Raw genomic sequence first — 12,897 nt, forward strand, 5'->3', positions numbered from 1 at the left:
TTGATAACCTCTCTGGATATTGTAGTCCATCCATTTTGTTTATTACTTTAGTTGCCACCTTTGTACTCGCTCAAGCTCTGATGTCTTTCTTGAGTACCGGTACCTAAAACTGTCTGACCAATGACTTGTACAGGGGAACAACAATATTCTCGTCATGTGCCCCTAGACCTCTTTAGATGCACCTCATGATCCTGTTTGCCTTGGCAGCGGCTGCCTGACACTGGTTGCTGCCGTTAAACTTACAGTTAAAGGGGTTGTCTCGCGGCAGCAAGTGGGGTTATACACTTCTGTATGGCCATATTAATGCACTTTGTAATATACATCGTGCATTAATTATGAGCCATACAGAAGTTATTCACTTACCTGCTCTGTTGCTAGCGTCCCCGTTGCCATGGATCCGTCTAAATTCGCTGTCTTCTGGCGTTTTTAGACGCGCTTGCGCAGTCCGGTCTTCTGCCTTGTGAATGGGGCCACTCGTGCCGGAGAGCTGGTCCCGCGTCGTCATCGTAGCTCCGCCCCGTCACGTGTGCCGATTCCAGCCAATCAGGAGGCTGGAATCGGCAATGGACCGCACAGAGCCCACGGTGCACCATGGGAGAAGACCTGCGGTGCATCGTGGGTGAAGATCCCGGCGGCCATCTTGGAGAAGGAAGAAAGAAGTCGTCACAGAGCGGGGATTCGGGTAAGTAATATATCTTTTTTTTTTTAACCCATCCATTGGGTTAGTCTCGCGCCGAACAGGGGGCCTATTGAAAAAAAAACAAAACATTTCGGCGCGAGACAACCCCTTTAAGTAAAATCCCCAAGTCTTTTTCCGTGTCAGTGTTCCACAGTGGTTTCCTATTTTGTGTGTGATGGTGACATGTACTTCCTCTACCCGTGTGCAGAATCTTATATTTATCAGTGTTAAACCTCATCTACTACTTTTCTGCCCCCAACTTATCCAGATCCATTTGCAACCGTATACTGTCCTCTCGTGTTAAATACTTTACATACAAGGGCATAACTTGAAACTCCTGGGCCCCAATGCTAAACCTGTAACAGGGCCCCCAACTATAATGCCTAATTTGTAGTACTGGGCTCCCTATATGGAGAGGAGAGGCCTTATGGGCCCCCTAAGGCTCCGGGGCCCGGGTGCAACCGCATCCCCTGCACCCTCTATAGTTACACCAGTGTGTACATGTTTTTTTTTATCATCTGCAAATATTGATATTTTACTGTACAATCCCTCCACAATGTTGTTAATAAATATATTAAAAATAATAGGACCCAATACTGACCCCTGTGATACCCCACTGGTAATTAGGACCCAATCAGAGTATGTAGCAATAATAAACACCCTCAAACACATAAAGACATAATTGAGCCAGATACTTACCTACTTACACACATAATAAATGTGACATGATAGTAATGTTTTTTTTTTTTTATTTGCGTCCCATAAAACGGGATCAGGTGGACATTAGAGATAAGGCAGAATTTAGACAACATCATCGAATGAATAATCAGAGTTCTGTGCAATTGTATTTTTACTGAGTTAGTAATGGCAAATAATGTTTGGTCTTGTGCTTGTAAATTAAATTTACATTTCAATTTCAAATATTTTTTTTTCAGCTGATATTTTACAAGGTCTAAATTCTGAAGACGCATCTTCTCAAGAAAAGGCAATTTTAAGAGCTGATCAAAAACTTGATGATTTAAAGAAGGAAGGTGATGATAAAGGAATCAGAACCAAGACTAACCGAACACTTTTTAACATATCTTGCAGTTCAACTCTTCCATCTGTAAGTTTCATCTACTTTTGGCTTTTCTTGTCATACTGTATACTACTAAAAGTTGTTTTTTCTTTAATTCTTAAAGTGACCCTCAAGTTCCATGGACGCCATTTGTCCAGGGACCGGAGGGGGTGGAGTTATATTACCTGGTGCCATCCTTTCTCTTGTTTTACTGCTAATTTGCTTTTCACTGGGGCCCTGTTTCATTCTTCCAAGTTGGCCACAGTTATTCTTAGATGATGCTTGTATGTATTTTTATCAGCATGGGCTATGTGCAAAGCCAAAGGGGTTTAATTGCTCTAGAAAGCATCTTTCTGGTAAACAGCAGTGGCCTGAGATCATGTTCTTCTATTGCCTGGATATCCTATTTAAAGTGACTATCTACCTTGAACACAATTTTTTTTTCTTTTAATCTAAATTATCATCTGGTTACTTTCTTAATACATTGGTGAAATTGAAAGTGTCGCACCCAGAAGAAATTGGTGGAATTTCATGAAACATGATAGATATGTACAGAGTCATACCCAGAATACATGATGGCAAATTGAATGAATTAGACAAAGTTTCTTATGATTTGGTATAGGTTTCAATAAGAAGGGTCCCCCCATGACTAGCTGTACACTCTTGGATCCTTGCAGGCATTGAATCAATAAATGTTTGCATATTTTGTTGGAGTATGTCTCTCCATGCCTGCATGACTTGTGCAGTCCTTTATTGTACAGCTTGTGGTGGGTGGGTGCATATGTGATGTAATGAATCTACCTATGATGTTCCAGATGTGCTCTATTGAGGATAAATCTAGGGACTGTGTGGGCCAATCCATGGTCATGACACCTTACAAGTTGTGTCTTATGAAGGCTGCAGTAAGTGGATGGGCATTATCCTATTGGAAGATGCCTTTTTGGATAGTGGTCTGGAAGAGTATGGCAACAGGGTGTTCAATCTGTGCACATACTGGCGGGCAGTCATTGTGCCTTCAACAACCACCAACTGAGTCCTGTTGTCATAACTGATTGGCTCTAGGGGTTGGACCTGTGTGGTACTCTGAAATCAAAGCAGGTTGGGCCCTTTCACCAAAACATAGACTGATATGTTGACAATTCTCACTTTGCCCTAGAGAGAATTGAGACTTGTCGCTAAACACAACTGCTCTCTATTCATGTGTCCACTTGCGACTAGCAATACACCAGTTTAGTTATTGCTGGCAGTGAAATCGGGTTAATGAAACACATTGCATTGAGTCCAAGAATGAAACCCAGCTTCAAGCAATCCATTTACAATTATTCATGGGGTGACTCTGACTCCAACCATTGCTTGGATCTGTTTTGCAGTTGCCTGTCTGTCAGCAACTGCCTCCACACAATCTGGAAGCCTTCATAAGGCATTATCCTTTTTCGTGGATCTATGTGAGGTCTACGAGTATTGTTGCCTTACTGTGTTCACTGAGTAATCACTCTCTGTACTTACATTGCACTATGGCCAGTCCTTTGGGAGATTTCATGATATGATGCCCCATTTCAAACATGCCAATTATCTGACCTCTCTCAAAGTCAGACATTTGGGTGTACGGAGTTCGAACTCTATGATATACCATAACTGGTCACCGACAATCTGTAGACAAAGATTACTTTCTTACATAACAAACTTTATGACTTATAAACTAAACATACTGGCAGCCTCCCATTGCTTACACATTGTATCAAAGGTCCGTTATGGGAAATATAATGTAAATTGGGACTAGTAAAAATAACTAATTATAGCTAAAGGGTTTTTCCAATTGTCTGTTCATACAAAAAAAAACCCCAACAATCATGAAAAATAATAAAAGAACCTCTACTCACTGCTTTAAGCTCCTCCGCTCCAGTGATGCATATCCAGTTCTTTCCACTGGGCTCTGTTTACAAGCTGCAGTAGGTGACATTCTGTAGACTCGCTGACTGTCTCAACAATATATAGTAATTGGCTGCTTGTATACATAACGGGCAGCGGCTGAAATGTATACAAAATGTTACCAATTGCAGCTTAGAAACAGAGCCCAGAGGGAAGAAAAGGAGATGTAGCACTGGGGCGGGGAAGGGGAAGTGGGTGGGTGGTTTAAATGGTGAGTATAGGTTATGTAATTGTTTTTCACAATTACCTGTAACGTAAAGAGAAACATGAAAAAAGTAACTCGGAAAACCTGAGTTAGGGCAGATTTTTCATGTTATTAATTTTCTGTGTTATCTAGGCTAAGTTTACATAAGGGCAAACGATCACAGTAAATTTACTTCTGCTGTTATCACTTTATTGGTACCTTAGCACTGAAGAGAATTGGTTGTGATATTTGAGCACATGCTCACAAAAATTTCACCCCTTCCACGGGCAATCTTACATTGTTCATATAGTGAAAGTATGGCTAGTCACCAATTTTTCATTGAGTATATTCATTGCCTCTTAATTTTGGGGCTTACCTGCAGAATACTACCTGAGGGTACGTGGTTCTAGTGTGTGTGTGTGTGTGTGTGTGTGTGTGTGTGCAAAGCCTTTACCTGCTGGGCTTGGTGACTGTAGGCTTCTCTACCACAAAAGACACCAGCATTCCAAAAGTCAAATTATAGGCAGGAGACTCACTTTGAGATCTTGTATTGGGGCACAGAAACATGGTTGGCTATGAAACGTCAACTGAACTATAGTTTTAAACAGATAATAGGCTGTTTTATGCAGAGACAAGGGGGTATGAGAAAATATCTGGCACATGGTGCTATCAGTGAAGAATGTTTTGACATGAAGTAGAGGATCAAATACTCTTTATTGGATAGTAAAACCAGTATAAAACACGTTTCGTGGTAGAGCGCCTCTTCTTCAGTCAGGCTGGGGTAAGGACAGCTGTGCTTGCATGGGAGGCTTAGCTGTTCCTTGTTTGAGCAAGGAGTCAGGCACCAATTGAGGCAAACATAAGGAACAGAGCTAGAAATAGCAAGAACGGGATAATGCTATGTATAGAAATGTCTCCAATGATATGTGCATTCACTGGAACTTATCTTTTAAAATGAATTCCCTTTTCTTTTTTTCCTTTTATGCAATCAAGACATCTGAGATGAACCAAGGTAAGAACATTTAGCTGATGGTAAGCTTGAAAGAGTTTATCTGGGACTAGAAAAAGGGCCTACTTTTTCCAGAAACTGCACCTTTTTCCATGAGTTTTGTTCAGTATTGCATTCTGCTAGATTAACTATAATCAGAGTGTTGCTTTTTTAATCCTGGATAAGCACTTGAATGAAAATTGCATTTAATAACATTCTAATTAACCTGTCCTGCTTAGCAAACACAATTAACAATTGTCCTACTAATTATATGGTAATTGCTTCATATATTGTACATTGTTTGTCAGCTATTCATAGATTCTTGATGGAGAAAATGTGATGATATTCATTGTGAACAGTACATAACCTGTGAGAATAAAAGGTATATAGCAACCATAGCATCGTATTGGGAATAAAAAGGGTTAGAGACAGAAGAAAACTAATGCGGTGAAATAAAGATGTAAAGGGGGCAATAAACACTGGATATGAAAGCATTGAAACTGCAAAAACAAGAAGGCTGTGAAGAAGCCTAAAAAAACTATAAGGAAACAATTAAATTATTTATAAAGCAAATAAGAGCCAAAATGGAGAACGAGAAACTCATTGTCAAAGAGAGTTAAACTAATGCTAAACCTTTCTTCAATTATATACATAGTAAAAAGAGTAAAACAGAAAGTGTTGTCTGTTTAAAAAGTAATGTGGGCAAGATAGGAGAGAATGGTGAGGAGGAGAAACTAAATCTGTTAAATAGTTTTTTTTTTCTACATTGTATTCATCAAAGAAAATGAAATGTCAGGTGAAATGCAGAGTGATAAAGTAAACTCTCTATTAAATGTCACAAGTCTAAAGGGAGATTTACATGGAATGATTATTGCTCAAAAATTCATTCAAACAAACAAAACTGAGTGATAAGCACCCCATGTAAATGCAAAAAAATAGTTTACTATTAGGGATGAGCAAGTATACTCGCTAAGGCACTACTCGCTCGAGTAATGATCCTTAGCCGAGTATCTCACTGCTCGTCCCTAAAGATTCGGGGGCCGCCGCAGCTGACAGGTGAGTTGCGGCGGGGAGCAGGGGAGAGCGGGCGGGAGAGAGAGATCTCCCCTCCGTTCCTCCCCACTCTCCCCCGCAGCTCCCCGCACCGCGCCGGCCCCCGAATCTTTAGGGACGAGCGGGGAGATACTCGGCTAAGGCACATTACTCGAGCGAGTAGTGCCTTAGCGAGTATACTCGCTCATCCCTATTTACTATTTGTTCATTTCTCGTTATCGCTAACTTTCAGTCAGCATTAAAAACATCACTGGATTGCGAGATTCTCTCTATGTGTAAATGCTCCCCACTCAGCTCCTAGTGAGAAGCCCGCGATCCAGTGGTGAACTCTGCCTGTCTAAATGCTCTGCACGAGAGCTAATGACCTTAGCAGTGACATCCGTGCTTGTGCTGTTGTTTAGATGACTGTTGTCCTGTCTCAATGGGTCATTACCCAGGATGAAGTGTGAGGCCGCTAAAAAGATTAAAATAGACAAATCGCCAGGTCTTGGTGGCATACACCCCTGGATTCTAAAGGAATTAAGTAATGTGATAGCTAGACCATTGTTTCCATAGTGATGGAGCCTGTTTCATTGAGTTGACAGCTATCAAATGTGTAGACATACAAACAGGGGTCTAGAAGTGAACCTAGAAACTATAGGCAATTTCTATTGTGGGTGAAATGTTTGAAGGGCTTCTACCAGATACTATCATGGAGTACCTCAATGAAAATTTGTACAACTCCATATCAACTTGGGTTTATGGAGGACTCGTCCTGCCAAATCAATCTGATTAGCTTCTATGAAGAGAGAAATTCTAGACTGGATCGAGTCATTTGCTCTTGTATATCTCAATTTTTCCAAAGTGTTTGATACGGTGCCACATATGAGATTGGTACATAGAATGAAAATGCTTCATCTAGGTGAGACTGTGTGTAAGTAACTAGCTCATCATATGTATATGTGTAAGTATGTGTGCAAGTAACTAGCTCACCTATGTATAAAAATTGAGGTACACGGAGGTTTAGTATGTGATTTATATCATGTAATGTTTATTATTAGAGATGAGCGAACACCAAAATGTTCGGGTGTTCGTTATTCGTAACGAACTTCCCGTGATGCTCGAGGGTTCGTTTCGAACAACGAACCCCATTGAAGTCAATGGGCGACCAGAACATTTTTGTATTTCGCCGATGCTCGCTAAGGTTTTCATGTGTGAAAATCTGGGCAATTCAGGAAAGTGATGGGAATGACACAGTGACGGATAGGGCAGGCGAGGGGCTACATGTTGGGCTGCATCTCAAGTTCCCAGGTCCCACTATTAAGCCACAATACCGGCAAGAGTGGGCCCCCCCCCTCCCAACAACTTTTACTTCTGAAAAGCCCTCATTAGCATGGCATACCTTTGCTAAGCACCACACTACCTCCAACAAAGCACAATCACTGCCTGCATGACACTCCACTGACACTTCTCCTGGGTTACATGCTGCCCAACCGCCCCCCCTCCCCCCCACAGCGCACACCAAAGTGTCCCTGCGCAGCCTTCAGCTGCCCTCATGCCACACCACGCTCATGTCTATTTAGAATTGCGTCTGCCATGACGAGGGACCGCAGGCACACACTGCAGAGGTTGGCACGGCTAGGCAGCGACCCTCTTTAAAAGTGGCGGAGCGATAGCCCACAATGCTGTACAGAAGCAATGAGAAATAGAATCCTGTGCCACCGCCATCAGGAGCTGCACACGTGGGCATAGCAATGGGGAACCTATGTGCCACACACTATTCATTCTGTCAAGGTGTCTGCATGCCCCAGTCAGACCGGGCTTTTTAATTCATAGACACAGGCAGGTACAACTCCCTATTGTGAAGTCCCTGTCGACCCACAGCATGGGTGGCTCCCTGGAACCCACCGGCGGTACACAGAAATATCCCATTGCATTGCCCAACACAGCTGAGGTAGTAATGTCGTGCTTAATGCAGGTGGGCTTCGGCCCACACTGCATGCCCCAGTCTGACTGGGGTTCTTTATAAGTGTACAGATGTAGTAAAAACTCCGTGTGCACCTACAGCATGGGTGGGTGCCAGGAAGCCACCGGCGGTACATAGAAATATCCCATTGCATTGCCCAACACAGCTGAGGTAGTAATGTTGTGCTTAACCCTTTCCAATCCAATTTGTATATGGTTTTCCTAGGGGGCTTACTCTTTTTCTGCTGTTATACAACGGCGCTATATGCTGGCTAAAGCCAGTACTGCATGAGCTGACACGTAGGATAGGCTCCGACAGCAGAGAGGCTGGCAATATACAGTAAGAGAACCCCGACGGACGTCTACCAACAACGGAGCTGTACAGCCTTAAACCCTAATGTCTTCACAGGTCACACAGTGGACTGGAAAGGGTTAATGCAGGTGGGTTTCGGCCCACACTGCATGCCCCAGTCAGACTGGGGTTCTTTACAAGTGGACACATGTAGGTTTAACTCCCTGTGGACCCACTGCCTGGGTGGGTGCCAGGAAGCCACCGGCGGTACATAGAAATATCCCATTGCATTGCCCAACACAGCTGAGGTAGTAATGTCGTGCGTAATACAGGTGGGCTTCGGCCCACACTGCATGCCCCAGTCAGACGGGTTCTTTAGAAGTGTACAGATGTATTAAAAACTCAGTGTGCACCTACAGCATGGGTGGCTCCCTGGAACCCACCGGCGGTACACAAAAATATCCCATTGCATTGCCCAACACAGCTGAGGTAGTAATGTCGTGCGTAATACAGGTGGGCTTCGGCCCACACTGCATGCCCCAGTCAGACTGGGGTTCTTTACAAGTGGACACATGTAGGTTTAACTCCCTGTGGACCCACTGCCTGGGTGGGTGCCAGGAAGCCACCGGCGGTACATAGAAATATCCCATTGCATTGCCCAACACAGCTGAGGTAACGTCAGCTGTAATGCAGGTGGGCTAAAAATTAATTTGATTACACTGTAGGCGAGGGCCCACAAAAATTGCTGTATCAACAGTACTAATGTACATCCCAAAAATTGGCCATGGCCAGCCAAGAGGGCAGGTGAAACCCATTAATCGCTTTGGTTAATGTGGCTTAAGTGGTAACTAGGCCTGGAGGCAGCCCAGTGTAACGAAAAATTGGTTCAAGTTAAAGTTCCAATGCTTTTAAGCGCATTGAAACTTATAAAAATTGTTCTGAAAAATTATTTGAGTGAGCCTTGTGGCCCTAAGAAAAATTGCCCGTTCAGCGTGATTACGTGAGGTTTCAGGAGGAGGAGCAGGAGGAGGAGGAGGAGGAATATTAGACACAGATTGATGAAGCAGAAATGTCCCCGTTTTGGATGGTGAGAGAGAACGTAGCTTCCATCCGCGGGTGCAGCCTACGTATTGCTTACGTATCGCTGCTGTCCGCTGGTGGAGAACAGAAGTCTGGGGAAATCCAGCCTTTGTTCATCTTGATGAGTGTTAGCCTGTCGGCACTGTCGGTTGACAAGCGGCTACGCTTATCTGTGATGATTCCCCCAGCCGCACTAAACACCCTCTCCGACAACACGCTAGCCGCAGGATAAGCAAGCACCTCAAGGGCATACAGGGCTAGTTCAGGCCACGTGTCCAGCTTCGACACCCAGTAGTTGTAGGGGGCAGAGGCGTCACCAAGGATGGTCGTGCGATCCGCTACGTACTCCCTCACCATCCTTTTGCAGTGCTCCCGCCGACTCAGCCGTGACTGGGGAGCGGTGACACAGTCTTGGTGGGGAGCCATAAAGCTGGCCAGGCCCTTAAAGACTGTTGCACTGCCTGGGATGTACATGCTGCTCGATCTACGCACATCCCCTGCAACATGGCCCTCGGAACTGCGCCTTCTGCCACTAGCGCTGTCGGCTGGGAATTTTACCATCAGCTTGTCCGCAAGGGTCCTGTGGTATAGCAACACTCTCGAACCCCTTTCCTCTTCGGGAATCAGAGTGGGCAGGTTCTCCTTATACCGTGGATCGAGCAGTGTGTACACCCAGTAATCCGTAGTGGCCAGAATGCGTGCAACGCGAGGGTCACGAGAAAGGCATCCTAACATGAAGTCAGCCATGTGTGCCAGGGTACCTGTACGCAACACATGGCTGTCTTCACTAGGAAGATCACTTTCAGGATCCTCCTCCTCCTCCTCCTCCTCCTCCTCAGGCCATACACGCTGAAAGGATGACAGGCAATCAGCCGGTGTACCGTCAGCAGCGGCCCAAGCTGTCTCTTCCCCCTCCTCCTCATCCTCCTCATGCTCCTCCTCCTCCTCCTGTACGCGCTGAGAAATAGACAGGAGGGTGCCCTGACTATCCAGCGGCATACTGTCTTCCCCCGCCCTCGTTTCCGAGCGCAAAGCAGCTGCCTTTATGGTTTGCAGGGAATTTCTCAAGATGCATAGCAGAGGAATGGTGACGCTAATGATTGTAGCATCGCCGCTCACCACCTGGGTAGACTCCTCAAAATTACCAAGGACATGGCAGATGTCTGCCAACCAGGCCCACTCTTCTGATAGGAATTGAGGAGGCTGACTCCCACTGCGCCGCCCATGTTGGAGTTGGTATTCGACTATAGCTCTACGCTGTTCATAGAGCCTGGCCAACATGTGGAGCGTAGAGTTCCACCGTGTGGGCACGTCGCACAGCAGTCGGTGCACTGGCAGCTTAAAGTGATGTTGCAGGGTGCGCAGGGTGGCAGCGTCCGTGTGGGACTTGCGGAAATGTGCGCAGAGCCGGCGCGCCTTTACGAGCAGGTCTGACAAGCGTGGGTAGCTTTTCAGAAAGCGCTGAACCACCAAATTAAAGATGTGGGCCAGGCATGGCACGTGCGTGAGGCTGCCGAGCTGCAGAGCCGCCACCAGGTTACGGCCGTTGTCACACACGACCATGCCCGGTTGGAGGCTCAGCGGCGCAAGCCAGCGGTCGGTCTGCTGTGTCAGACCCTGCAGCAGTTCGTGGGCCGTGTGCCTCTTATCGCCTAAGCTGAGTAGTTTCAGCACGGCCTGCTGACGCTTGCCCACCGCTGTGCTGCCACACCGCGCGACACCGACTGCTGGCGACATGCTGCTGCTAACACATCTTGATTGTGAGACAGAGGAGGAGGAGGAGGAGGAGGGTGCTTTAGTGGAGGAAGCATACACCTCCGCAGATACCAGCACCGAGCTGGGGCCCGCAATTCTGGGGGTGGGTAGGACGTGAGCGGTCCCAGGCTCTGACTCTGTCCCAGCCTCCACTAAATTCACCCAATGTGCCGTCAGGGAGATGTAGTGGCCCTGCCCGCCTGTGCTTGTCCACGTGTCCGTAGTTAAGTGGACCGTGGCAGTAACCGCATTGGTGAGGGCGCGCACAATGTTGCGGGAGACGTGGTCGTGCAGGGCTGGGACGGCACATCGGGAAAAGTAGTGGCGACTGGGAACTGAGTAGCGCGGGGCCGCCGCCTCCATGATACTTTTGAAGGACTCCGTTTCCACAACCCTATACGGCAGCATCTCAAGGCTGATGAATTTTGCGATGCGGACGGTTAACGTTTGAGCGTGCGGGTGCGTGGCGGCGTACTTGCGCTTGCGCTCGAACACTTGCGCAAGCGACGGCTGAACGGTGCGCTGAACTACACTGCTGGATGGGGCCGAGGACAGCGGAGATGAGGGTGTGGGTGCAGGCCATGAGGCGGTAGTGCCTGTGTCCTGAGAGGGGGGTTGCATCTCAGTGGCAGGTTGGGGCACAGGGGGAGAGGCAGGGGTGCAAACCGGAGGCGGTGAACGGCCTTTGTCCCACCTTGCGGGGTGCTTGGCCATCATATGTCTGCGCATGGTGGTGGTGGTGAGGCTGTTGGTGTTGGCTCCCCGGCTGAGCTTTGCGCGACAAAGGTTGCACACCACTGTTCGTCGGTCGTCAGGCGTCTCTGTGAAAAACTGCCAGACCTTAGAGCACCTCGGCCTCCGCAGGGTGGCATGGCGCGAGGGGGCGCTTTGGGAAACACTTGGTGGATTATTCGGTCTGGCCCTGCCTCTACCCCTTGCCACTGCACTGCCTCTTGCAACCTGCCCTGCTGATGCCCTTGACTCCCCCTCTGAAGACCTGTCCTCCTGAGTAAGCGTTGCACACCAGGTGGGGTCAGTCACCTCATCGTCCTGCTGCTCTTCCTCCGAATCCTCTGTGCGCTGCTCCCTGGGACTTACTGCCCTTACTACTACCTCACTGCAAGACAACTGTGTCTGATCGTCATCGTCCTCCTGACCCACAGAAAGTTGTTGAGACAGTTGGCGGAAGTCCCCAGCCTCTTCCCCCGGACCCCGGGAACTTTCGAATGGTTGGGCATCAGTGACGATAAACTCCTCTGGTGGGAGAGGAACCGCTGCTGCCCAATCTAAGCAGGGGCCCGAGAACAGTTCCTGGGAGTGCTCCCGCTCCTGAGCAGGTGTTATTGTAGTGGAGTGAGGAGGCTGGGAGGAAGGAGGAGCAGCAGACAGAGGATTCGGATTGGCAGCAGTGGACGGCGCAGAACTGCGGGTAGACGATAGGTTGCTCGAAGCACTTTCTGCCATCCAGGACAGGACCTGCTCACACTGCTCATTTTCTAATAACCGTCTCCCGCGTGGACCCATTAATTGGGCGATGAATGTGGGGACGCCAGAAACGTGCCTCTCTCCTAATCGCGCAGTAGCCGGCTGCGACACACCTGGATCAGGAGCTTGGCCTGTGCCCACACCCTGACTTGGCCCTCCGCGTCCTCGGCCGCGTCCACGTCCTCTAGGCCTACCCCTACCCCTCAGCATGCTGTATTACCAGTGATTTGATTTCACAGGCAGGAAATAAATTGGCGCAAGACTGCAGGCCAAATATAATTTTTGCCCTTTTTGGAAAACGAAAGGCCCCACTGCCTCTAGTGAATGAATTATCTAAGTTTAATAACTGTGCTGTGTCCCTGCTTATGTGTCACAGAACGTGAGGGTAGCAGAGTTATTATAACTCTTGGAGAGCAGGTATTTTTTCCCAATTAAGGAAAGCAAATGGCGA

At 47.2% G+C, this 12,897-nt stretch overlaps 1 protein-coding gene across 2 annotated transcripts in view; it reads left to right on the plus strand.

The window, feature by feature from the left end:
* The window catches only part of TTC12 (tetratricopeptide repeat domain 12), a 191,041-nt gene that overhangs the window by 22,965 nt on the left and 155,179 nt on the right, over positions 1-12,897 (plus strand). For both annotated transcript variants that reach the window (XM_066606914.1, XM_066606913.1), the window contains exons 3-4: positions 1,615-1,784; positions 4,843-4,861. In XM_066606914.1, coding sequence (XP_066463011.1) covers positions 1,615-1,784; positions 4,843-4,861 — 189 coding nt within the window. The remainder of the gene's footprint in view (positions 1-1,614; positions 1,785-4,842; positions 4,862-12,897) is intronic.

Source organism: Eleutherodactylus coqui, chromosome 6 (assembly GCF_035609145.1).
Source record: "Eleutherodactylus coqui strain aEleCoq1 chromosome 6, aEleCoq1.hap1, whole genome shotgun sequence".
Taxonomy (NCBI): domain Eukaryota; kingdom Metazoa; phylum Chordata; class Amphibia; order Anura; family Eleutherodactylidae; genus Eleutherodactylus; species Eleutherodactylus coqui.